This window comes from Cinclus cinclus, chromosome 6, assembly GCF_963662255.1.
Source record: "Cinclus cinclus chromosome 6, bCinCin1.1, whole genome shotgun sequence".
Lineage (NCBI taxonomy): Eukaryota > Metazoa > Chordata > Aves > Passeriformes > Cinclidae > Cinclus > Cinclus cinclus.
Window position 1 is genome coordinate 9,108,638 of NC_085051.1, and position 24,578 is coordinate 9,133,215.

General features: G+C 48.5%; 2 protein-coding genes and 2 pseudogenes across 2 annotated transcripts; 3 read left to right on the top strand and 1 right to left on the bottom strand.

Annotated features, from left to right (window-relative positions):
- Window positions 1–1,640: 1,640 nt before the first annotated feature.
- LOC134045479 (mas-related G-protein coupled receptor member H-like) lies at window positions 1,641–2,795 on the top strand. The gene has a single exon (XM_062495276.1). The coding sequence runs from the start codon at window positions 1,641–1,643 to the stop codon at window positions 2,559–2,561; it is 921 nt and encodes a 306-aa protein (XP_062351260.1). The 3' UTR covers window positions 2,562–2,795.
- Window positions 2,796–12,160: 9,365 nt separating this feature from the next.
- On the top strand, window positions 12,161–13,066 carry LOC134045005 (mas-related G-protein coupled receptor member H-like; annotated as a pseudogene).
- A 2,576-nt stretch (window positions 13,067–15,642) lies between these two features.
- LOC134045006 (mas-related G-protein coupled receptor member B5-like) lies at window positions 15,643–19,762 on the bottom strand (annotated as a pseudogene).
- Window positions 19,763–21,301: 1,539 nt separating this feature from the next.
- LOC134045007 (mas-related G-protein coupled receptor member H-like) lies at window positions 21,302–23,204 on the top strand. The gene is made up of 2 exons (XM_062494560.1): window positions 21,302–22,307; window positions 23,097–23,204. The coding sequence occupies exons 1-2, from the start codon at window positions 21,393–21,395 to the stop codon at window positions 23,202–23,204; spliced, it is 1,023 nt and encodes a 340-aa protein (XP_062350544.1). The 5' UTR covers window positions 21,302–21,392.
- The last annotated feature ends 1,374 nt before the right edge of the window (window positions 23,205–24,578 follow it).

The window sequence follows — 24,578 nt, forward strand, 5'->3', positions numbered from 1 at the left end:
TGACATGCCTCAGGGATCTGGGATGCTCCTACTGGAAACTGGCACATGTGGCAGCCCTGGGACCAGAAGTGTCACCTCTCATCCCTGCTGGCACCACGTTTGTGTCCCCAGCTATGGAATCTCACGTCCCCTCACCAGGACAATCCTTGCAAGTGCAAACACTTCATGATCCATGAGATAAAGGAGCTTCTGGAGAGTTGGAGAGGGACTTTGGACAAGGGCATGGAGTGACAGGACAGGAGGGAATGGCTTCCCTGTGAGAGAGGATGGGTTCAGATTGGATATTGAGAAGAAATCCTTCCCTGTGAGGGTGCTGAGGCAATGGCACAGGTTGCCCAGAGAGGCTGTGGCTGCCTCATCCCTGGAAGTGTCCAAGGCCAGCTTGGATGGGTCTGGATTAATGTGTCATAGTGGAAGGTGTCCCTGCTGGCAAAGGGACAGTTTGGGATCAGGTCAAAGCACCCTCAAGTGTTCCCAGGACTGAGGAGGAGCAGCAGCTCTGGGGAAGGGCTGGAAGGGGGTTCACAGCACCCTGCTCTCCAATAGCTTTCATTGCATCCTCAAGGGGATTGGCTGTAATCAGGATGGGCTCCAAGTGCTGATGCCCTGGCTGCAAGCAGCTGATTGCTGTCCTTCCCTTGGGCTGGGTGAGCCTGCACTGGAATGATGGAAATGGGAGTCCATGGCCCAGGGGTGCTCCCATGAGCCCAGGGGAGGTTTTGGCAATGATTCTGGAGCTCTTCCCAGAATGGGAGCAGTTTCTGACAAGCAGCCAGATGCTTCAACAGTGCTGCCAAAAATCCAGTGCCACCAGCACCACCAGCATCCCTCTGCTGCTGGAGGGACAATGATTCCTCATCAGGAAAGAGAAAATAGGAATAGAAACTGTCAGGAGAGGGAATGAAGTTGAAGAATGGGAAAATATCCAGGGAAGGAATGTTTCTAATTATGGAGAAATGAGGAGCCATTCACAAAGATAAAACTACTTCCTTTGCAGGGAGAAGAAAAACAAGACATATACTGAGGGAGTGGAGTTCTGACGTAGCCAAAGTTTTAAAAGCACTTATGACTGCCCTATGACCCCACTGAGCATTGGGGAGCAACAGCGGGACAGGACACAGAGACAGCCAGCAGCACGGGAATGGAGAGCTCCTGGTGATCTGGGAACTTTCTCCTTAATGTTACTACCCTGGGAGGATCCATTTTAGCACATGGATCCCAAAGGATCAAGAGGTACCAGGAAGCATTGCAGATCTGCACAGACCCCCTTTGCCTGCTGCTGTACCACAGTGAACAGGTCAGTGGAATGTTTTCCTTCCTCACTCCCCCACCTTGCTCTCCTCCAGGAGCTGCTCTGTTCCTGCCACCCTCTCCTGGTGAAAACAGTGACCAACCCAGATTCTCCGTCCATTCCCTAAGTTTCCCTTCCACATCCCATCCTGTACAACCCAACCCTGCCATTTCCCTAAAACACCCCGCAGTTTCCACCGCCTTCCTCCCCTGCACTTCCCACTCCTCCCACTGCAGGGAGCTGCTCAGGAGCCTCATCATCCATCCCTGGATTCTCCAAGCACTGACTCCCATCCACTCTGACAACCACAGCCAGGGACCACATCCCACTGCCTGCCCAGAGTCCATCCATGGAGGTGACCACTGTGACCCCATCTCCTGCCTCACCCACTGCAGGGGACGATCTCTGTGAGACTGATGTCACCAAGGTGGCCATACACAGTGTGACACTGTTCATCTGCCTCTGTGGGCTGGTGGGGAACGGGGCTGTCCTCTGCTTCCTCAGCCTGGAAAGCCGCACCCATGCCATCTTCGACTTGGTTGTCACCGACTTCCTCTTCCATCTCTTCATGATCTCCTCTGCCCTCCTCTTCCTTGTGGAGGCCATATGCTGCTCTCCTATCCTGCCCTTGACATACATGAGCTTCCTTTTCCAGCTATCAGTGATCTCCTGCTTCTGGGGGCTGTACCGGCTGATGGTCAGCACTGCTGTGCTTGATGTCGAAAAGCTCTTCCAGCTCTGCTGCCACCATGAACTTCCCAAGCGCTTGTGGTTGGTGTTGTTCAGTGTGCGACACTGGGCCTTCTTAGCTCTCTTCACTGTCATTCCCATGATAACATCCCTGTGCCCGTCCCACGAGCAGGAGCACTGCCGGGTAGCTCTCATCTCCATCTACGCTGTCATCCTGCTCCTCTTTGCTGCACCTGTGGTCATTTCCAGCACAACTGATATCATAAGGGCCAGGTGTGGCTCCAAGAAGCAGAAACCCAAGAGGCAACACGTCGTTGTCTTTATCATTGTGCTCTTCACTCTCCTCCTCAGTCTCTGCAATTTCCTGCAGCAGCTCGGATATTTCCCTGTGACCCAACAGATTTTCTTACTGCTCATCTGCATCCACAGCAGCATCAAACCCTTCATCTACTTCTTGGCAGGGAGGTGCTGGAGTCCCTGCTCCATAGGGTCCCTCCGACTCTCACTCCAGAGAGTTTTTGTGGAGAAGGAAGAAAACACTGACTGCAGCAATGATGAAAACACAGACACAGTGATCTGAGCCTGTTGATCCCTTCCACTGCTCTGCTGCAGGACCTCAGCACAGGTTTCCTTGAGTCACCTGATTAATAAATATCCACAGCTTCACCCTCCCTGTGCTGGTGTGCTCCTGCAGGAGAAGGGAGCAGGGACATTGCCAGGGACAATGTGGGAGGGATGCTTTGCCATAGACACATTGGAGCATGGCTTTCCTCCTCCCTGCCATGCCCCCATGGCTCCAGGCAGTGCAGCTGGGCTCAGTGCTGTGCCCCAGCTCTATTCCCCATGGAATGACCCTCATTGCCTCAGCCCCAGGGAATGAACTCCATCTCCTTTGGCTACCCACATGAGTTTCATGGTGTTTTGAGGGATCTCCTGCCTGCAAAGACTGTGATACACTAATTAATGCCTGGGGACACACCCAGCACTGGGTGGTGCTGATTTCCCAAATCCCTGTGGGTCTGGTGCCTCTGGATGTCAGGAGAGGGGTTGGGATCACAGGGAGCCTCCTTCCCCTTCTGTCCAGCAGAGCCAGCCCTGCATTTCCAGCTGATGGGAAGAGACAGCAGGTAGGGCTGCAGAGCTGGGCAGGGACAGCAACATTCCCTTGTACTTTCAGTGGGACTTTTTGTCACATTCTTAAATTCCAGAATTGACTTGTTCTGAGTAAAGAGCAGGGTCAAAGGTGACCTCCACTGAACTCTTGTGCCTGTGAACAAAAAGAGATTTCAACATGGATATTCACATCACCAGGTGCTTGGACTATTTAATTGCACAGAAATTAGGAGTTACATTGCTGTTCTTCAGAATGGGGCCTTACACTGTTTCCCCACCATCACAGTCCAAGGAAGCTCTTGACCACCTCCATCATGAAGCTGCCCACCCTCAGGAGGTACTGCTACTGCCCCTACATCAGATTTGAGTTCATTTTTTTGGTTTGTTTCCTGTGTAATTACTGTGACCTCAGAATTTGATGAATAAACAACATCCAGGCTTCTCTGCAGAGCTAGTCCGTGATGAACAGTGTCCAAAATGGCTCTTTTCCTTATTTTATCCCATTCTGAATGTTCTGGCTGCTCTCTGAGGAGGACAGGTACCTCTCTCATACCAGAACTCTGCCTAAGGCACGTGCCTGCAATGGTTGGGATGATGTAGACACTGCCAAGATCTCTTCATTCCTCCTGGGAGAGACCTGAGCAGCAGCCACATCTCTTATCCAGGGGGAAGATGTCCCTTCTTTCCCCACTGCCTTAAATCCAGGGGAAACCAAGTTGCCACTGCTTCCGGAGAGGGAAGCGAGAGTGAAAGCCGTGAGTGCTGAATCAGGTTTTGGAGACACAAGACACACATTAGAATATACAACTACAAATCATTATTAAGAGAGTTGTTAATAATTAACAGAAGAGAGGGACTTTGTGATCTGGGAGGGTTTTTCTTTCTGTCCCCTGTTTTCCTGTCCGTTGGAAAGCAGAAACCTTCCACAGTACAACATCGTGTCAAGGATAGGACAACTCACGTATCACACCCAAGACAGGTGCAGAAAGGTCATGCTCCTCCAGTGTAATTTTTCCTCTTCCATGCACCTTCTTTGTCTCCAGGGTGACCCAGGCCACTCCTACCTGAGTTTTCTGTCTTCCATGGAATCCAAGAATGGTTTGGATTGGAAGGATCATTAAAGGCCTGTCCTGGTTTGAAAGACAGGTGTTTGCTAAAGAAAGGCAGAAGCTTCCCTCTGAAATGAAGAGTGTGATCCCTACTCCCTACAAATTGTTATAATTTTGGAATTAAGGGAGCTCTCAGGCAAAGATATGGGGGTAGGAATAACAGTTCTTTACTAGTATATCTAACAAGACAAACAAGAACAACACCAGCTATGAAATTACCCACAAACAGAACAGTAACTCAGTCCCAGTGTTTTTTGGCTGCAGGCACCTTTTCCCTGAGCTGCAGCTCCCGGTGCTGGGGGCGGGCGGGTCCCGCAGAGCTGCAGGAGGGCTGGGGGTGATGGCAGCGCTGTCCCAGGGGGAGAGAGAGATGGAGAGAGAGCCCTCCGCTCACGGTGTGGGTCCCAGTGCTCAGCAGAGTGCTGGATGGTGGCAGGTTCCAGCGAGAAGGCAGCAGGGCAGGGTCTGACAGCAGCGAGGATGGCTCCCGACGCTGGGATGGCAGGAATGAGGCTCAGGCAATGATTGTCCTTCTCATCCGAACTCCACAGGGGAAATGGGCTGAGGCCCAGTCTTCCGTCTGCTCTTCTGGCTGTTTGGATATCGAGGGGTTTCCCTCTTCCCCTCCCCTCCCCCTTGTCACCAGGGCCCAGTCAACAGGTATCTTAGCATGACAATGGGGAAAATTCCACAGAGGGAAAAGGGAAAGAACCAACCCCCAATATCGTGCCAGTCATGCTTCACGGAGCTGGGGGAAATACCCCAAGGTGGGAATGTTTCGCTTATTCGGAAATTAAGGAATTACGCTGCACGTCTACAGAACACAGCTGGGATCTCCTTACTGTGATAATTGATAAAAGATTTGTGTTAATCATAAAAGTATTAGGGTTTGTATAAACCAGAATACTAAGGTCTGAAGTGAAGCATGGACATTAGAGAGAGGAAAATATATGATTAAATCATTCTGGTTTAAAGCCCCCTGTTATGCTAAGTAAGTTTTATCTACTACCTGTTTACAAAATCAGACTTTCCCATAGTCTGATAGATTTTGCAAGATCAGACTTCATTTGATCAATGCTGCCTATCTACAAAGAGCAGACTTCCCAACTTTTGCCAGTTTTTGTCTACCAAAACCAGATGGTTATCTATGAGACTATCACCCAGGGACTTGATGGATGTTTATTCGACCACCACTGTTTACCTGGCAAAGTTAAAACTTACAACAAGAGACCATCCTATAAGACGAGGCTGCAAACCAAGGTTGGATGGAGCATGGAGAGGGCAGTGACCCTTCACATTCCCCAGCGCTGCTTACTCTGTCCATATCAAATAAAGCAATCTAAATTTTGCTGAATATTGAGACATTTTCTGTCTCTTATATAACAATTATTGATGCTAAAACCTGGAACAGCCTTGGAGCCCTGAGAGACACTGTGGTTTTGGGGAGGCGCCCCACTCCTGTGGCCCCAGTTCCTCAGTGGTTTTCGGGACCCATCGATGTACCTCACCAGGACTGGGCAAGGGAAAAGCTCCCTGGAAAACTGCAGCAAAATCACCTGTAATTCTTGTGCACGAAGACCCAGACAAGACCATGGAAGCTGTAAGTAACTGTCTGGTTTGGTGGAGGTGACTGTGTGCTTGCTGAATGAGACGTGGATTTTTCCACGAACCGAGTGCGGAGTCCTTCCAACCACGGTTCCGCTTTCCCGCGAGGGGCCCGGCTGGTGAAGGGATGAAGCGAGTGCTGCTTTTTCCCATCCTAGCCCAGGTAGAGGCTAGGTTCTTTTCCCATCCCAACCCAGGCAGAGGTGAGACCCGGGAGGAGAAAGCAGAGAGCATCACGCGAGTCACAGAGGGGAGAAGGAAAGCTGCTTTTCCCATCCCAGCCCAGGTAGAGGCAAAATTCCTTCCCATCCTGACCCAAGCAGAGGCAGGAACCAGGTGGAACACAAGGGGGAGCACAAAACACCTCAAGACAGTCCCTTGAGGTAAAAGTGGGACAAAGAAAGAGTAAGGTTTTAAGTCCAAATGATCCATGAAGGGGTCCAATTCCTTGTGATACACAAAAAAATCAATAAAGATAAGACAAGTAGGTTGCCAGAAATACCAGCAGACAGCCCTTTGGGAGCAATTTTAAGACACAAAGGAGTTATACAAGAGAAAAAGTAAAGAAAAATTAATTCAATATTGCGAGGTAGAACACACCAGGGAAATGATCTGTAAAAATAACCTGTACTGGCCCGTGTTTGGATAATTTGAGGGGTGGATTTGTCGAGCATTAATCACATATGCTGCTTGTAAAGAACCATTTAACAGAGAGGAGTGTAGGTATGCTGCTCTGTGGGCAAAGCAGCCCAAACCATGCTAGATACATACTCTAAATGAAAAAGAGGATGAGAATCAGAAAAAGGCTTGTTGGGAACCCTTGACAATCTCCCATCTCCATATAATACAGAAAATTCATGAGACCCCCCCAGCATCTCCGCTCCCTCTCCTCCTGGTACTCCCATAGCTCAAAGGACTCTCTGGAGTCAGAGAAACACCAGGAGAGGTAGTATCAGCAGAGGAGGGAGATAATGACATAAAGGATCACCTTTACCCCCTGAGGGAAGTCCCATCAGCAGGACAACAGGCTGAAATAACTGGATTTTTAAATGGTCCCTCAAACACAGGGGAGGTAAGAAACTTTTAAGAAGAGATGGGAAAATTATTAGAAGATCCCATAAGGGTGTTGGAGAAACTAGCTCAATTCCTCAGGCCAAGGATGTATACTTGGATGGAATTACAATCTATATTAAGTATTCTATTCACCACGGAAGAAAGGGAAATGATTCCAGACAGGCTGGAATGAGGGAACATCAAATAAGATCAGGAACATCAGATCGGACCCAGGAAAGACCAGAAATGGCCATGAAATAATCCTAGCTGGGATAATCAAAATGATATCCATCACCAGTATATGATGGACTTAAGATGGATACACATTAAAGATATCCAAAAATCAATTCCTAAAGGACAAAATATCAACAAAGCCTTTAGTCAACAACAACAACAAGACGAGTCTCCCACTAATTGGCTAAAAAGGCTGAGGAAAGTCCTCCAAATGTACTCCAGGATAGACCCTGACAAACAAGTGGGTCAAACCCTCCTAAAATCTCAATTTGTTGCTCAATCATGGGGAGATATTAGAAAGAAATTTTAAAAGTTCGGTGATTGGCAAGATCAGGGGTTAGAAAAATTGCTCAGAAAATCCCAAAAAGTGTATGTGAGAAGGGACGAAAAATAGCAGAAAGCAAAAGATATAATCTTTATAGCTACAGTTCGTAAAACACAGAGAGAAACCCAGCAGAAGCAGAAAGGGGGAGGGAAACCACAAAAACCCCCACCAAAACAAAAAAATGATGCAGGAAATAATTCAGCAAGGCGAACCACCTTTTACGGTAATAAGAAGACATCTAAAAAAACAATTGCAAAGAGAGGGTGTGGGGCGAAAAAATGTTCCAGGAGAACAAATAGGGGTGTCAGGGGCTGTATGTATTGGGGACCTTAGCAATTAAAGAGCCCTTGATAAAATTAAAAATCGGCCCCCAAGGAAAGGAGGTGGAATTTTTAGTAGATCAGGAGCCAGAAAACCCACAGTTAAACATCTGCCAAGGAGTGTAAACCTAGTGGAGAACCAACACTCATGGTTGGAGCAAAAGGTCCAACCTTTAGGCTCCCTGTTATTAAAAATGTGCAAACTAACACCATTAAATTAAATGATCTGCTGTTATTGTCAAAAACAAAACATAATTTATTAGAAAGGGATTTAATAATAGCATAATAGGACTTGAAAATTGAAGTACCCCAAGGGCAACTTAAAGTTTATGCCTTAACCCAAAATGATGAGGAACAAATGTGTCCTGAGGTGTGGTATACACCTGGGGAAATAAAAAAAGTTAAAAATGAAACCTAGCAAGGTGAAAGTCACTAATCCCAATTTACCTGTTTGAATTTGTCCATCTCCAATATCACTGGAAGGGAGATGGGGCCTTAAGCCCGTCATAGGAAACTTTTTGCAACAACGGGCTTTAAAACCTTGTATGTCCCAACAAACTACTCCTATTTTTCCTGTCAAAAGGACAGATGGGAATTACAAATTAGTACAGGATTTGAGAGCTGTGAATCAACAAACTGTTACCAAATTTCCTGTAGTAGCAAACCCTTACACTCTCTTAAACCTGTTGCCCCCTTTCTACACTTGTTATAGTGTAATAAATCTAAAGGATGCCTTTCTGGGCATGCCCATTAAAAGAAAGTAGTAAAGATTATTTTGTCTTTGGTTGAGAAAACCCTAATAAGGGCAGAAAACAACAGTTGCATTGGACAGTATTGCCTCAGGGCTTTACAGAATCCCCCAATCTCTTTGGGCAAGCCCTAAAAGAATTGAGGCAGTCTTTTGAGCCACCAGAAGGGGTGAAATTGTTACAATACGTAAATAATCTATTACTAACAGAAAAAAAATAAATAAATCTACCAGAAATGGGACAATAAAACATTATAAAACTTTTTGGGACAACAGGGTTTGAAGGTATCTAAAGCAAAATTCAAATTAACAGAACCCGAAGTAAAATATTTGGTGCATTGACTAAATAAAGGAAAAAAAATTGAATCCTAAGAAAGTCTCTGGAACACTAAGCTTGGAACCTCCAAAAATCAAAGAAGAAGTGAAGAAAGTTTTAAAACAGCTGAAGTACCATCATCAATAGATAAAAATAATTTAGTAAGAAAGTGAAATTTCTATATAAAAAAACTTACCACTAATCACCTAAAATGGTCAAAAGAGGATGATAAAAGTTTTGAAAAGGTCAAATATACTTTAATTCAAGCCCCTGTACTAAGTCTCTTGGATTTGGAAGAGACCATTTCAATTATTTGTGAACACCTCTGATCAAATGGCATATGGGGTGCTCACCCAGGAAAGGAACAGAAGGAAACTGTTAAGGTACTTAATGCCCTATCAGCACAAGGAACAATCTAAATTAATGATCATAACTAGTAGGAGTTATTTGAGAACGGAACAAGGGGAAAGAGGAAAGCCAAAGCAGAGGCAAAAGAGTGCTGGAAAGGGTTTCATATACCGTGCTATTACTGCTGTACCTCGTACAGAATGTTAAAGCTAAGAGTTGGGACAAAATTAAGAAACTCTACCAAAAGAAAAAGACAAAGTGGGAAGTTACTGGGTAGCCACCAGTTTGGGGAAAGGAGGGTGGGCTCCATTGGCATACCACAGTTACCCAGTGGGAGAAGCATACCTCTGCTTCACAAAAGAAGGTATGTGGGGATATTCAGATCAGGGAGGACTGCAAAATTACTACAAAGAGAAAATAATAAAAAATAGAACCAAAGTGTTCAAAGGAACAAGGACAAACCATGAGGGAAGTTTTAACTTGTACGAAAAATTAAAACAACAACTCAGTGAACGGGACTTAGCCACCTCAGGAAAGAATTTATTTGTGAAATTAATGAAAGAAATTACTACAGAACTAAATTTAACTCGCTGTTAGATCTGTGGAGGAATGCAGATGACTAAACAATGGCCATGGAGGGGGGAGGGATTAGGCCCAGAGCAGTTATTACAGTGGAATCAAACAGAAATATCGAGGGGAGTCAATAGACCTGAGGGGAGGGTTTAAGTCATGAGGTAATAGGAGGAGTGTGTAGGAAGTTCGATAATTCTAAATGCTGCTTAGAAAATAATGATACTAGAGAAGTAATTACTAAAATTGTAGACGAAATAAAACCCGTGTACCTGTGCAAACCTGGAACTCAATGCTTAATAACAGTTGATGGAATAACTTTCTGGGGGGAGCCTGGTGGAAAAAAAATAAGTTTTATGTTAACATGGGCATTATTGGGACTACTGTTCATCCCTTATCTTGTTCCATGCTTGTTTCGACTAATCCAGTGGTTTGAGGAATGCAAGTTGCTATGATAGCAATGAATCCTGAGCTGACAACAAAACTAATAGCAGTGAATAAATTAAATCTAGTACAAAAAGCACTGACAAAATTTGAAGCCCGAACACAAAACAGTGGGATAAAAAAGGAGAAGTGGGGAAATTGTGGTCATTGATAAAAGATTTGTGTTTATCATAAAAGTTTTGGGGTTTGCCTAAATGAGAATACTAAGGTCTGAAGTGAAGCATGGACATTAGATAGAGGAAAATACATGATTAAATCATTGTTTTAAATCCCCCTGTTATGAATATTATGTTTTCTAAATAAGTTTTATCTACTACCAGTTTGCAAAATCAGACTTTACAATACTCCAATAGATTTTGCAAAATGGGACTTCCTGTCTTCATTTGGTTGATGCTGCCTATCTACAAAGACCAGACTTCCCAACTTTTGCCAGTTTTTGTCTACCAAAACCAGATGGTTATCTATGAGACTATCACCCAGGGACTTGATGGATGTTTATTCGACCACCACTGTTTACCTGGCAAAGTTAAAACTTACAGCAAGAGACCATCCTATAAGAAGAGGCTGCAAACCAAGGTTGGATGGAGCATGGAGTGGGCAGTGACCCCTCACATTCCCCAGCGCTGCTTGCTCTGTCCATATCAAATAAAACAATCTAAATTTTGCTGAATATTGAGACTTTTTGTTTCTCATTTATAACAGAATGATGGAACAAGGGGGAATGGCTTCTGACTGCCAGAGAGTGTGTTCAGATTGGATATTGGGAAGAGATCCTTCCTTGTGAGGGTGCTGAGGCCATGGCACAGGTTGCCCAGAGAGGCTGTGGCTGTCCCATCCTGGACATGGTCTCCAAACACTTTCATTGCATCCTCAAGGGGATTGGCTGTAATCAGGATGGGCTCCAAGTGCTGATGCCCTGGCTGCAAGCAGCTGATTGCTGTCCTTCCCTTGGGCTGGGTGAGCCTGCACTGGAATGATGGAAATGGGAGTCCATGGCCCAGGGGTGCTCCCATGAGCCCAGGGGAGGTTTTGGCAATGATTCTGGAGCTCTTCCCAGAATGGCAGTGGTTTTTGACAAGCAGCCAGATGCTTCAACAGTGCTGCCAAAAATCCAGTGCCACCAGCACCACCAGCATCCCTCTGCTGCTGAAGGGACAATGATTCCTCATCAGGGAAGAGGAACGAGGAATGGTAGAAGTGTGTCCAATGAGGGAAGGAAGTTGGAGAATGGGACTTTCTGCAGGGAAGCAATGTTTCTCATCACAAGGACTGAGGAGTCATTTGCAGAATTCTTCATGGGGATCTTTTGACAACAGCCAATTCTTTTACAGAAAATAAAAAAAAAATACTTCAAGGAAAAGAACTCTGAGGGTGTGGATCTCTGATCTAGCCAAAGTTGCAACAGCGCTTCCTCCTGCCCTATGACCCAACCAAACCTTGGGAACAAACAGAACAACAGGGCACAGAGAGGAGCCAGAAGGAAAGGAGTGAGGAGCTCCTGGTGATCTGGCACTTTCTCCTTCATCTTACTGACCTGGGAGGATCCACTTCAGGACATAGATCCCAAAGGAGGAAGAGGTACCAGGAATCACCACTGATCTGCACAGACCCCTTTGCCTGCTGCTGTCCCACAGTGAACAGGTCAGTGGAATGTTTTCCTTCCTCCCTCCCCCACCTTCCTCTCCTCCAGCAGCTGCTCTGTTCCTGCCACCCTCTCCTGGTGACCACAGTGCCCGCCCCAGGTGCCTCCTCCTCTGTCTGATACTTCGCTTCTGCATCACCTTCTGAACAGCCCAACCCTCCCATTTCCCTCTCTGAAACCACAATTTCCTGCACCTCCCTTCCTGCACATCTCACTGCTCCCCACTGAACCCTTCCCACTGCAGGGAGCTGCTCAGGAGCTGCATGGTCCAACCCTGGATTCTCCAAGCACTGACTCCCATCCACTGACCACAGCCAGGGACCACATCCCACTGCCTGCCCAGAATCCATCCATGGAGGTGACCACCATGACCCCATCTCCTGCCTCACCCACTGAAGGAGACGATCTCTGTGAGATAAATGTCACCAGCATGGCCATACACAGTGTGACACTGCTGATCTGCCTCTGTGGGATGGCTGGGAATGGGGCTGTCCTCTGCCTCCTCAGCCCAAAAATCCTTAACTCTGTCATCTGGCTGTCAATGACTTCCTTCTCTGCATGGTCCCCTCTCCCCTTCTCTTCCTGGTGGAGGATGTGTCCTGCTTTCCTATTGTGCCTTTGCTGCACATGAGCTTCCTTTCCCATCTGTCTGTGTTCTTCTACTACTGGGGGGTGTTCTTGCTAACACCCTTCAGTTTAGGTAAGGACATCATCATAGTCTGCAAGATCTGCTGCTGCTGGCAACTTCAAAACCACCTGAGGTTGTTGGTGTGGAGCACCTAACACTGGGCATTTTCTCTTTCTTCACTGTCATTCCCATGATGACTTCCCTGTGCCCATCACACAAGCAGGAGCACTGCCAGGCAGCTCTCATCTCCATGTCCACCATCATCCTGCTCCTCTTTGCTACACCCGTGGTAACTTCCCGTGCAATCGACATCATCAACACCAGGTGTGGCTCCCAGCAGCAGCAATCCAAGAGGAGAGACATCATTATCTCTCTCACTGTGCTCTTCACTCTCCTCCTCAGCCTCTGCAATTTCCTGCAGAAGCTCAGTTACATCTCTGTGTTCACCCAGATATTTTCGTGCTCACCTGCATCTACAGCAGCATCAAACCCTTCATCTCCTTCTTGGCAGGGAGGTGCTGGAGTCCCTGCTCCATAGGGTCCCTCCAGCTGTCACTCCAGAGGGTTTTCGAGGAGAAGGAAGTAAGAACTGCCAGAAGAAATGGTGCATACAGGGACACGGGAGTCTGAACCAGTTGATCCCTTCCACTGCTCTGCTGCAGGACCTCAGCACAGGTTTCCTTGAGTCACCTGATTAATAAATATCCACAGCTTCACCCTCCCTGTGCTGGTGTGCTCCTGCAGGAGAAGGGAGCAGGGACATTGCCAGGGACAATGTGGGAGGGATGTTTTGCCATAGACACATTGGAGCATGGCTTTCCTCCTCCCTGCCATCCCCCATGGCTCCAGGCAGTGCAGCTGGGCTCAGTGCTGTTCCCCAGCTCTATTCCCCATGGAATGACCCTCACTGCCTCAGCCCCAGGGAATGAACTCCATCTCCTTTGGCTACCCACATGAGTTTCATGGTGTTTTGAGGAATCTCCTGCCTGCAAAGACTGTGATACACTAATTAATGCCTGGGGACACACCCAGCACTGGGTGGTGCTGATTTCCCAAATCCCTGCGGGTCTGGTGCCTCTGGATGTCAGGAGAGGGGCTGGGATCACAGGGAGCCTCCTTCCCCTTCTGTCCAGCAGAGCCAGCCCTGCATTTCCAGCTGATGGGAAGAGACACAAGGTAGGGCTGCAGAGCTGGGCAGGCACAGCAACATTCCCTTGTGCTTTCAGTGGGAATTTCTATCATTCGTTAGTTCCAGAATTGACTTGTTCTGAGTAAAGAGCAGGGTCAAAGGTGACCTCCACTGAACTCTTGTGCCTTTGACCGAAAAGATCTTTCAACATGGAAATTCACATCACCAGGTGCTTGGACTATTTAATTGCACAGAAATTGGGGGTTACATTGCTGTTCTGCAGAATGGGGCCATCCTCTGGTTCCCCAGCATCAAAGTCCAAGGAAGTCCTTGACCACTTCCATCATGAGCCTGGCCACCCTCACCAGGGAGATGAACAGTGACTGCACAGCAGCTTCAGACAAAATTCATCTTGTACAGATCCTTCTCATTTTGTTATTTCCTGTTCATCAGATTTGGGGTTTTTCTTTCTTTCTTTTTTTTTTTTTTTTGTTTCCTGTGTGATAATTCTGACCTCAGAATTTGTTGAATAAACAACATCCAGGCTTCTCTGCAGAGCTTGTGTCTGGTGAGCAGTGTACAAAATGGCTCACTGTGGCAGTCAGCCTGACCAGTAGTCCAGCTCAGGCACCCATCACTGAAGAGGAATTGAATCCCAACCCTAAACCTGGGGAGGCATTTGTATAAGTTGTGGAGACTGCAGAAAAAAGTTCCAAAAGAGTTACGGGATCGCCAATACTAATACCTCATACATATTCCTAACCCTCATTTCCCAGGTAATTATCACCACGCCCACTTCCTAGAATGTTCTCCCTCCCTTGTATCCCCATTGGTCCTCACTTGATGCAATGTTCCACCCACCCTAACCCATTGGACCCTACCTTCCCTTACTCCACCTCTGCACAACTTTTCCCATTGAACCCTAACCTCAACTCCATCCCCTCTCTTCCCCCATATTTATACCATGGACCTCCCTTCATCCTTGTCTTTTTACCACTGACTCCTAAAGATACCTTGCCACCTTGGATTCAGATTTTTGGGTCTTGTCCCATATTTGCTTTCATTATTATTAAAATGTTTCATGTTACTAGGTCTTGGTCATTGTACCACTCTTCAATTATTTTTGCAGCTTTTGACCAGATATCTGTGAACCCTAAAAGAGATTGGCAGGGACCACTCTCGACCCTGATAGCTCATTTCCTTATTTTATCCCGTTCTAAAGATTCTGGCTGGTCTCTGAGGTAGACACGTACCTGTCTCATACCAGGACTCTTCCTAAGGCACGTGCCTGCAATGATTGGGATGATGTTGACAATGCCAAGATCACCTCATTTCCCCTGGGAGAGACGTGGGCAGCAGCCACAGCGTTGTCACTCCTTTTCCCACTGCCTTAAAGCCAGGAGAAACCAAGGTGCCACTGCTTCTGGAAAGGGAAGGGGGAGTGAAAACTGTGGTTGCTGAGTCAGGCTTTGGAGACACAAGACACACAGGAGATGAAACATCGAGAAAGCATTTATTGAAAGAGTTGTTAGTAATTCACAGAAGAGAGACTTTGACATCTGAGAGGGATTTTTTTTCTTGTCTCCCACTGTCCTGTTCATTGGAAAGCAGAAATTTTCCACGGTTCGCTACTTCTCAAGGAAAGGAAAAGTCAGCCAGGCATTGTCTCCAAAGACAAGTGCAGAAGGATCGAGATCCTCCAATGCCCTTTTTCTACTTCCAAGCACCTTCCTTCTCTCCAGGGTGACCCAGGCCATTCCCTACCTGAGCTTCCTTTCAAAAGAGCAAAGATTTCCAAGCATGATGTTTCCTGGGTGTCCCTTCCCATGGAAGAAGGGTTAGATTGCAATGATCTCCCAGGTCCCTTCCAACCCAATCCATTCCATGATGATTCCTCATGTCCATCAGCATCCCCTCCACGCAGGAGTTCCCCTGCTGTACACAGCTCCAGCCTGACAGAGCACAAGGAGCTTTTGGACAATGCTCTCAGGCACAGGGGGGGATTGTTGGGATGTCCTGTGCAGGGCCAGGAGCTGAACTCCATGATCCTTCGGGGTCCCTTCCAACTCTGGATATTTTATGGTTCTGTTTTATGATGATTCTGTTTCACGATGATTCGACTGGATGATGATTCCCAACCAATGTTGTCTCTACTCCGTGGCTCTGGCACATCCTCAAAAGCCCTCTGGAAGGCAACACTACCAGAGAGGGTGAATTCCTTTGCACAGCTCCCAGCCAGGATGTAAATCAGAGGGTGGGCACTGCTGTTGGCACAGGTGGATGGGAGAGAGGTGCTGAGGGCAAAGACAGAGAAATCAAATGGCCTCAGCAAGAGGCAGTAACCAAAATGAGCAGTGAAGAAGGGCAAGGAGATGACAGGCAGCAGGAGCAGGACACAGAGATGCCGTGGGAGTTGTTTCCATGAGCAGCACAGGAGCCTGGCCAGCAGGGCGAGACCAGAACAGGTCAGGGTGAGCACTGAGAAGAGGTAGGTCAGGACCAAGGCCATGAGCACCAAAGGGTGGAAATAGAGGGTGACAGGGAGCAGGAAGGAGAGGAGCCAGAGAGGGGCACACAGGAGCACCGGGAAGCACTGGGATCAGTGGCAGGGCCAGAAGGACACGGGGAGGACAAACAGAGCTGTCAGAGCACTGAAGGCTGTCAGAGAATAGATACCAGCAGGGAAAGCCACGAGGATGGTGATGTTCAGCCCAGCTGTCACAGCCCTGTCACGGGCCCAGCTGGTGGCAGAAGCTGGATGGGGGAAAACATTGGAGAAGGAAAGAATTGCCCATGGAGATATCAGAGAGCAAATGGCTTTGGGATGGATCTGGCCTGGATTCTCAGGTGTCAGCTGATATCACTGAGCTGATGGATACCCTCAATAGGACACTCATTTCAATAGTACCTCCATTTTCCCACAAGGTTGATAGCTTTTCATACCTTTCACATAGCTATTCCCTTTAAAAAAGCAGGGATGAGCAGGTTCCAGCCAAGGAGGAGACACTGATTATGTTGACAATGAATCTGACCTTGTTCCCACTCACAGCCTGGAGAACTCCACAAGAGTGGACACCCATCACCTCACACACAGCAGCTGCTGTCCCTGGGTCGGGATCTTCAGAGTTTGCCTGGAATGGTCACTTGGGAAAGGGGAGTGAAGCCCACGGGGTGAGCCCGAGCAGCGTCCGGCGCGGGGTCTGTCCCAGCTCCTGCCACCAGCCCTGTTCTCCATGCTGGCTCCTGTTCTCCAGGGCTCTCACAGACAGGGAACTATTGCAGAGCCTGGGACGGGATCAGGGCTCTGCTTCTCATCTGCTCTTGACTTTCTCCAGGGAATGAGGAACAGCACAGAGCCTCAGCAACGAGACCTATGGAAAAACGTGTTTATCTCCATGCCACTTTCCTCTTCAAATTTAAAGCAACCACAATCCCAAAATCTCGTCTTTGGAACTGCCAGAACTTGTCCCCTCTGTTTCCTGGGTTGGATCATTAGGACCTTTCAGTAAAAATGTGCTGCTTTGATTTCTACTTCAAATCTAGTTTTGTCATTGTATGACACAATTTCAGTGGTAATTCACCTTCACCAAGCAGTTTCTGAGAGGATTCATGGAATAATAAATTCTGTGCATGAGCTGCAGCACAGGCACACAGCAGAGGGATGATTTAGGATTTCAGCAATGTCATTTCATCTGGGATGAGCTGAATCAATGCTGCTCTCTTGGCTATGGCTACAACCCTCAGAAAGTTGCAGGTTTCATCTGAGTCACCTTTTACACCCACCTGGGACTCAGACAGCAGCCTACAGTGAATTCCAAGGAATTCCTGGAAAGCTGAGGTGAGATGGTTCCTACCCAGGCTGACATGCCTCAGGGATCTGGGATGCTCCTACTGGAAACTGGCACATGTGGCAGCCCTGGGACCAGAAGTGTCACCTCTCTTCCCTGCTGACACCACGCTTGTGTCCCCAGCTATGGAATCTCACATCCCTTCACCAGGACAATCCTTGCAAGTGCAAACACTTCATGATCCATGACCTAAAGGGGCTTCTGGAGAGTTGGAGAGGGACTTTGGACAATGGCTTGGAGTGACAGGACAAGGGGGAATGACTTCCCACTGCCACAGAGTGGGTTCAGATTGGATATTGAGAAGAAATCCTTCCCTGTGAGGGTGCTGAGGCCATGGCACAGGTTGCCCAGAGAGGCTGTGGCTGCCCCATCCCTGGAAGTGACAAGGCCAGCTTGGATGGGGTTTGGAGCAACCTGGCACAGCGGAAAGTGTCCCTGCTGGCAAAGGGACAGTTTGGGATCAGGTCAAAGCACCCACAAGTGTTCCCAGGACTGAGGAGGAGCAGCAGCTCTGGGGAAGGGCTGGAAGGGGGTTCACAGCACCCTGCTCTCCAATAGCTTTCATTGCATCCTCAAGGGGATTGGCTGTAATCAGGATGGGCTCCAAGTGCTGATGCCCTGGCTGCAAGCAGCTGATTGCTGTCCTTCCCTTGGGCTGGGTGAGCCTGCACTGGAATGATGGAAATGGGAGTCCATGGCCCAGGGGTGCTCCCATGAGCCCAGGGGAGGTTTTGGCAATGATTCTGGAGCTCTTCCCAGAATGGGAGCAGTTTCTGACAAGCAGCCAGATGCTTCAACAGTGCTGCCAAAAATCCAGTGCCACCAGCACCACCAGCATCCCTCTGCTGCTGGAGGGACAATGACCCCTCAGGGAAGAGCAATGAGGAATGGTAGAAACCTCTTGGGACAGGGAAGGCAGCTGGAGAATGGGACATTGTCCTGGTTTACAATACAAGATGTATATTCTCTTTCCATCTGAGAAGGGTGGTCATCCTTATCTCTGTGGGAAGTATCTTCTGTTAATGGGCCATTGAGTCCTACTGTATAACTGATAAGATTACATCATCCCACTGGGAGATGCTCTAGCCAGGGGGAGGAGCCAAGACTTTCCTACCTGGATAAAAACTGAGAACACCAAAAGCAGCCTTTTTCCACTGGATTCCAGAGGAAGAACCAGGCTTTTTCCACATCATTGCGGGACCCTTCGGAGGAAAACTGCACCTTCAGCAATCCAACTGCTTCAACTGAACCACATCTGTAATCCAGGAGACTGTAGCCACCATTTGATCGGGCTGCACCAACACCCTGACTGACCGGGTATCAGGTTGTATTCTAAGTCTGTCAGTGATTTTGTTTTTTATTATTGAATGTATTTTATTTTTCCTTTTTCTTTTCCCTATTAAAAATTGTATTACTGACTTGAAGTCTCACAGGTTTTGCTTTTCAAACCAGTACAGACATTCATTTGGGAAGGAATGTTTTTAATCTGGGGGAAAGGACGAGCCATTTGCAAAATATTTCATTTGGAGCTTTTGACAAAAGTCACTTCCTCTGTAGCAAAAAACCCAAGAAAAAACAAGATAAAAACTGCTGAGGAAGTGAAACTCTGACATAGCCAAAGGTGCAGTTTCTGACTCTGGAGTGATTCCACTGGGTCTGGGGGAGCAAAAGTGGGACAGGGCAAAGCAAGAGAAAGCTGGACAGGAATGGGGAGCTCCTGGTGACCTGGGGACCTTCTCCTTCTTCATGCTACTGACCTGGGAGGATCCACTTCAGGACACAGATCCCAAAGGACCAAGAGGTACCAGGAATCACCGCTGATCTGCACAGACCCCCTTTGCCTGCTGCTGTCCCACAGTGAACAGGTCAGTGGAATGTTTTCCTTCCTCCCTCCCTCACCTTCCTCTCCTCCAGCAGCTGCTCTGTTCCTGCCACCCTCTCCTGGTGAACACAGTGCCCTCCACAGGTGCCCCCTCCTCTGCCCTGTGCTTGCCTTCTGTGTGCTGACACTGAAATGGGCTGAAATAAACTCTAAAACAACTGGAAGCATTTTGTAAGAAGCAGGAATTCTTTATCTGCACAGGACACACAGAAGGATCTCTCCCTGATCTCTGTGTGTGGTGAGACTTTACAACAGGGGTTTATCCATTATTAACATACATAGATGTAAAAAAAGTTACTATCTAACACATAAACATCTTCTTCCTAGAATTTATTTTCATGTGTCACCCTCCTACTGGAAGTACTTTCATGATCCTGGAGGATCATCCAGAGGGGTCTCTGGTGGTCGTATTCACCGAGTTCTGCAATATTAAAGGTGACCTTGCTTTGAACTTTTCCTTTGGCCATGTGCTCTTGCTTCTTGTCACAGAACTTGCCCCCAAACCCCTGGAGCTCTCCTTCTGTGTTTCTGCACTGGCTCCAGCCACATTTATCATCCTGTGTGCTCCTGTGAGCACATTGGAGCTGGGTTTCCCTCCTCCCTCCTGGTTCCTAGAACCCTATGGGCAGGAGGAGCAGAGACTCTGCCGGGGTCCCAGGTGGAGCAGGGAGGAGTGGGGCTGTCAGGGGAAAACAAGCAGCCCTGGGTGGGTTCTGGGGTGTCAGAGCAGGCTGGAGGGGTCAGGAGAGGGTCAGAGGGGTTGGAAGGGGTCTGGATGCTGGGAAACCCAGAGGAGAGCAGAGCCTGAGAGGCCACACTCAGAATGGGGGAGCAGCTGCTACTGGGAAACCTGTGGGAAGAGACAGGATGGGGTGGGAATGAGGAGAGGAGAGGAGAGGAGAGGAGAGGAGAGGAGAGGAGAGGAGAGGAGAGGAGAGGAGAGGAGAGGAGAGGAGAGGAGAGGAGAGGAGAGGAGAGGAGAGGAGAGGAGAGGAGAGGAGAGGAGAGGAGAGGAGAGGAGAGGAGAGGAGAGGAGAGGAGAGGAGAGGAGAGGAGAGGAGAGGAGAGGAGAGGAGAGGAGAGGAGAGGAGAGGAGAGGAGAGGAGAGGAGAGGAGAGGAGAGGAGAGGAGAGGAATTGTGCTTCCTTGTGCCCAGGGCTTTGGCAATGATCCCGGAGCTCTTCCCGGAATGGGAGTTACTTCTGAGAAGCAGTCAGCTGCTGCATCAGCACTGCCAGCATTCCAGCACCACCAGCAACCCTCTGCTGCTGGAGGGACAATGACCCCTCAGGGAAGAGAAACGAGGAATATTAGAAACCTGTCAGGAGAGGGAAGGCAGTTGGAGAATGGGACATTCTGCGGGGATGGAATGTTTCTCATCAGATGGAAATGAGGAGCCATTTGCAAAATATTTCATTTGGAGCTTTTGACAAATGTCACTTCCTCTTTACCAGAAAACCCCAGGATAAATACCTCTGAGGAAGTGGAACTCCGAGGTAGCCAAAGAGGCAATTTCTGACTCCCCCACAACCCCACCCAGTCTTTGGGAAACAACAGCAGGACAGAGCACAGAGAGAGACAGAGGGACAGGAATGGAGAGCTCCTGGTGATCTGGGCACTTTCTCCTTCATGTTACTGACCTGGCAGGATCCACCTTAGGACATGGATCCCAAAGCACCAAGAGGTACCAGGAATCACCACTGATCTGCACAGACCCCCTTTGCCTGCTGCTGTCCCACAGTGAACAGGTCAGTGGAATGTTTTCCTTCCTCCCTCCCTCACCTTCCTCTCCTCCAGCAGCTGCTCTGTTCCTGCCACCCTCTCCTGGTGAACACAATGCCCGGCCCATGTCCCCCCTCCATTCCCTAAGTTTCCCCTACACTCTCCCTGCTGTACAGCCCAACCCTCCCATTTCCCTCTACCCCCCGTTTTCACTGCCCTTGTCCCCTGCACATCTCACTCCTCCCCACTGAATCCTTCCCACTGCAGGGAGCTGCTCAGGAGCCTCATCATCCATCCCTGGATTCTCCAAGCACTGACTCCCATCCACTGACCACAGCCAGGGACCACATCCCACTGCCTGCCCAGAGTCCATCCATGGAGGTGACCACCGTGTCCCCATCTCCTGCCTCACCCACTGAAGGAGACGATCTCTGTGAGATAGATGTCACCAATGTGGCCAAACACAGTGTGACACTGCTCATCTGCCTCTGTGGGCTGGCTGGGAACGGGGCTGTCCTCTGCCTCCTCAGACTGAAAACCCGTAACGCTGTCATCTTTGACCTGGCTGTCATCGACTTCATCTTCCTACTCCTCACACTCCCCTCTGCCCTCCTCTTCCTGGTGGAGGACATGTCCTGCTCTCCAGTCCTGCCCTTGATGTACGTGAGCTTCCTTTTCCAGCTGTCAGTGATCTCCTACTTCTGGGGGCTGTACCGGCTGACGGGCAGCAGAACTTCGGACGTTGTCGAAAAGCTCTTCCAGCTCTGCTGCCACTGTGAACTTCCTCTGCGTCTGCGGTGGGTGTTGTTCAGTGTCCAATACTGGGCCTTCTTTGCTCTCTTCACTGTCATTCCCATGATGACATCCCTGTGCCCGTCCCACGAGCAGGAGCACTGCCGGGCAGCTCTCATCTCCATCTACGCTGTCATCCTGCTCTTCTTTGCTGCACCCGGAGTCATTTCCCGTGCAATCGACATCATTACAGCAACACGTGGCTCCAAGAAGCAGGAACCCAAGAGGCGACACGTCGTTGTCTTCATCATTGTGCTCTTCACTCTCCTCCTCAGCCTCTGCAATTTCCTACAGGAGCTCGGATATTTCCTTGTGTCCTCTGAGGTGTTTTTCCTGCTCACCTGCATCCACAGCAGCATCAAACCCTTCATCTACTTCTTGGCAGGGAGGTGCTGGAGTCCCTGCTCCATAGGGTCCCTCCGACTCTCACTCCAGAGGGTCTTTGATGACAAGAAAGTAAAAACTGCCCGCAGAAATAATGCACAGAGTGACACGAGGGTCTGATGCTGTTGATCCCTTCCACTGCTCTGCTGCAGGACCTCAGCACAGGTTTCCTTGAGTCACCTGATTAATAAATATCCACAGCTTCACCCTCCCTGTGCTGGTGTGCTCCTGCAGGAGAAGGGAGCAGGGACATTGCCAGGGACAATGTGGGAGGGATGCTTTGCCATAGACACATTGGAGCATGGCTTTCCTCCTCCCTGCCATGCCCCCATGGCTCCAGGCAGTGCAGCTGGGCTCAGTGCTGTTCCCCAGCTCTATTCCCCATGGAATGACCCTCATTGCCTCAGCCCCAGGGAATGAACTCCATCTCCTTTGGCTACCCACATGAGTTTCATGGTGTTTTGAGGGATCTCCTGCCTGCAAAGACTGTGATACACTAATTAATGCCTGGGGACACACCCAGCACTGGGTGGTGCTGATTTCCCAAATCCCTGTGGGTCTGCTGCCTCTGGATGTCAGGAGAGGGGTTGGGATCACAGGGAGCCTCCTTCCCCTTCTGTCCACCAGAGCCAGCCCTGCATTTCCAGCTGATGGGAAGAGACACCAGGTAGGGCTGCAGAGCTGGGCGGGAACAGCAACATTCCCTTGTGCTTTCAGTGGGCATTTGTCACATTCTTTAATTCCAGGATTGACTTGTTCTGAGTAAAGAGCAGGGTCAAAGGTGCCATGCACTGAACCGTTGTGCCTGTGACCAAAAAGAGCTTTCAACATGGATATTCACATCACCAGGTGCTTGGACTATTTAATCGCACAGAAATTAGGGGTTGTGCTGCTGTTCTGCAGAATGGGGCCATCCTCTGGTTCCCCAGCATCAAAGTCCAGGAATCTGTTTACCACATCCATCCTGAACCAGGCCACCCTCAGGAGGAGCTGAACAGGGACTGTGCGTAGAAGCTTCATCCAAAATCCATCTCGTACTGATCGTTGTCATTTTGTTTTTACCCCTACATCAGAGTGGGGTTGGTTTTATTTTTATTTGTTTCCAGTGTGATAATTCTGGCCTCAATATTTGTTGAATAAACATCATCCAGACTTCCCTACAGAGCTTGTTCTGGGTGAACAGTGTCCAAAATGGCTCATTTCCTTATTTTATCCCATTCTAAATGTTCTGGCTGGTCTCTGAGGAGGACAGGTACCTCTCTCATACCAGAACTCTTCCTAAGGCACGTGCCTGCAATGGTTGGGATGATGTTGACAGTGCCAAGATCTCATCATTCCTCCTGGGGGAGACCTGGGCAGCAGCCACAGCTCTTACATGTGGGGAAGTTTTCCCTTCTTTTCCCACTGCCTTAAATCCAGGGGAAACCAAAGTGGCACTGCTTCTGGAAGGGTAAGGTAGAATGAAAGTCATGGGTGCTGAGGAGTCAGGCTTTGGAGACATAAGACACGCATGAGATTAAACATCTTGAAAGCATTTATTGACAGAGTTGTTAGTAATTAACAGAGGAGAGAGACTTTGTGATCTCAGAGGATTTTTTCTTCCTGTCTCCTGTTTTCCTCTCTGTTGAAAGACAGAAACTTTCAATGGTACAACATCTTGTCAAGGGAAGAGCAACTCTGGGATCCCTCCCAAGCCAGCAGCAGAAGGGTCATGAGCCTCCAATGTACTTTTTCTACTTCCAAGCACCTTCCTTGTCTCCAGTGTCACACAGGCCATTCCCTACATGAGCTTCATATTTTCCATGGAATCCTAGAATGATTTGGGTTGGAAGGATTGTTAAAGACCATCCTTCTCCAACTTACAATACAGCCCACAGACCCAAACTCACTGTGTACTTTGGGGAAAACTTTCCAGGGGCCATCCCAAACACCTGCACAACAAAGCTCAGTGTCAAGCCTCCACAGGGTCTTCCCATGCAGCAGGACCTGCTGGAGATGGACATGATTTGCCCAGGAATTTTTCTGCACTGCTGTGCCGAGATCTCTAATCCACCTACATGCTGTTTTTAAGCAAACACCCTAAGAAAATCTACTGGGAAAAGCTCTCGGCCTTGGTGACTCAATTTTAATATTCCACAGGTTATGGAAGCTCATTTCTGGAAAGACTTAAAGCAAAGATTTCAAAGCAAGAAGTTTACTGGGTGTCATTTCCCACAGCTGATGGGTTGGCATGCAATGATCTCTGAGATTCCTTCCAACCCAATCTATTCCATGATGATTCCTCATGTCATCCAGAATCCCCTCCAGCCAGGATTCTGTCATCCAGAATCCCCTCCCCATGCTGCACACAGCTCCAACCTGACAGAGCACAAGGAGCTTTTGGAC

What these genes read in the sequence shown, in the direction of transcription:
- LOC134045479 (XM_062495276.1), top strand. Translation starts at nt 1,641, where the DNA reads ATGGAGGTGACCACTGTGACCCCATCTCCTGCCTCACCCACTGCAGGG.
- LOC134045007 (XM_062494560.1), top strand. Translation starts at nt 21,393, where the DNA reads ATGGAGGTGACCACCGTGTCCCCATCTCCTGCCTCACCCACTGAAGGA. An exon ending in ATGCACAGAGTGACACGAGG is followed by an intron (nt 22,308 to 23,096) that starts GTCTGATGCTGT and finishes GCTGTTCTGCAG; the next exon opens with AATGGGGCCATCCTCTGGTT.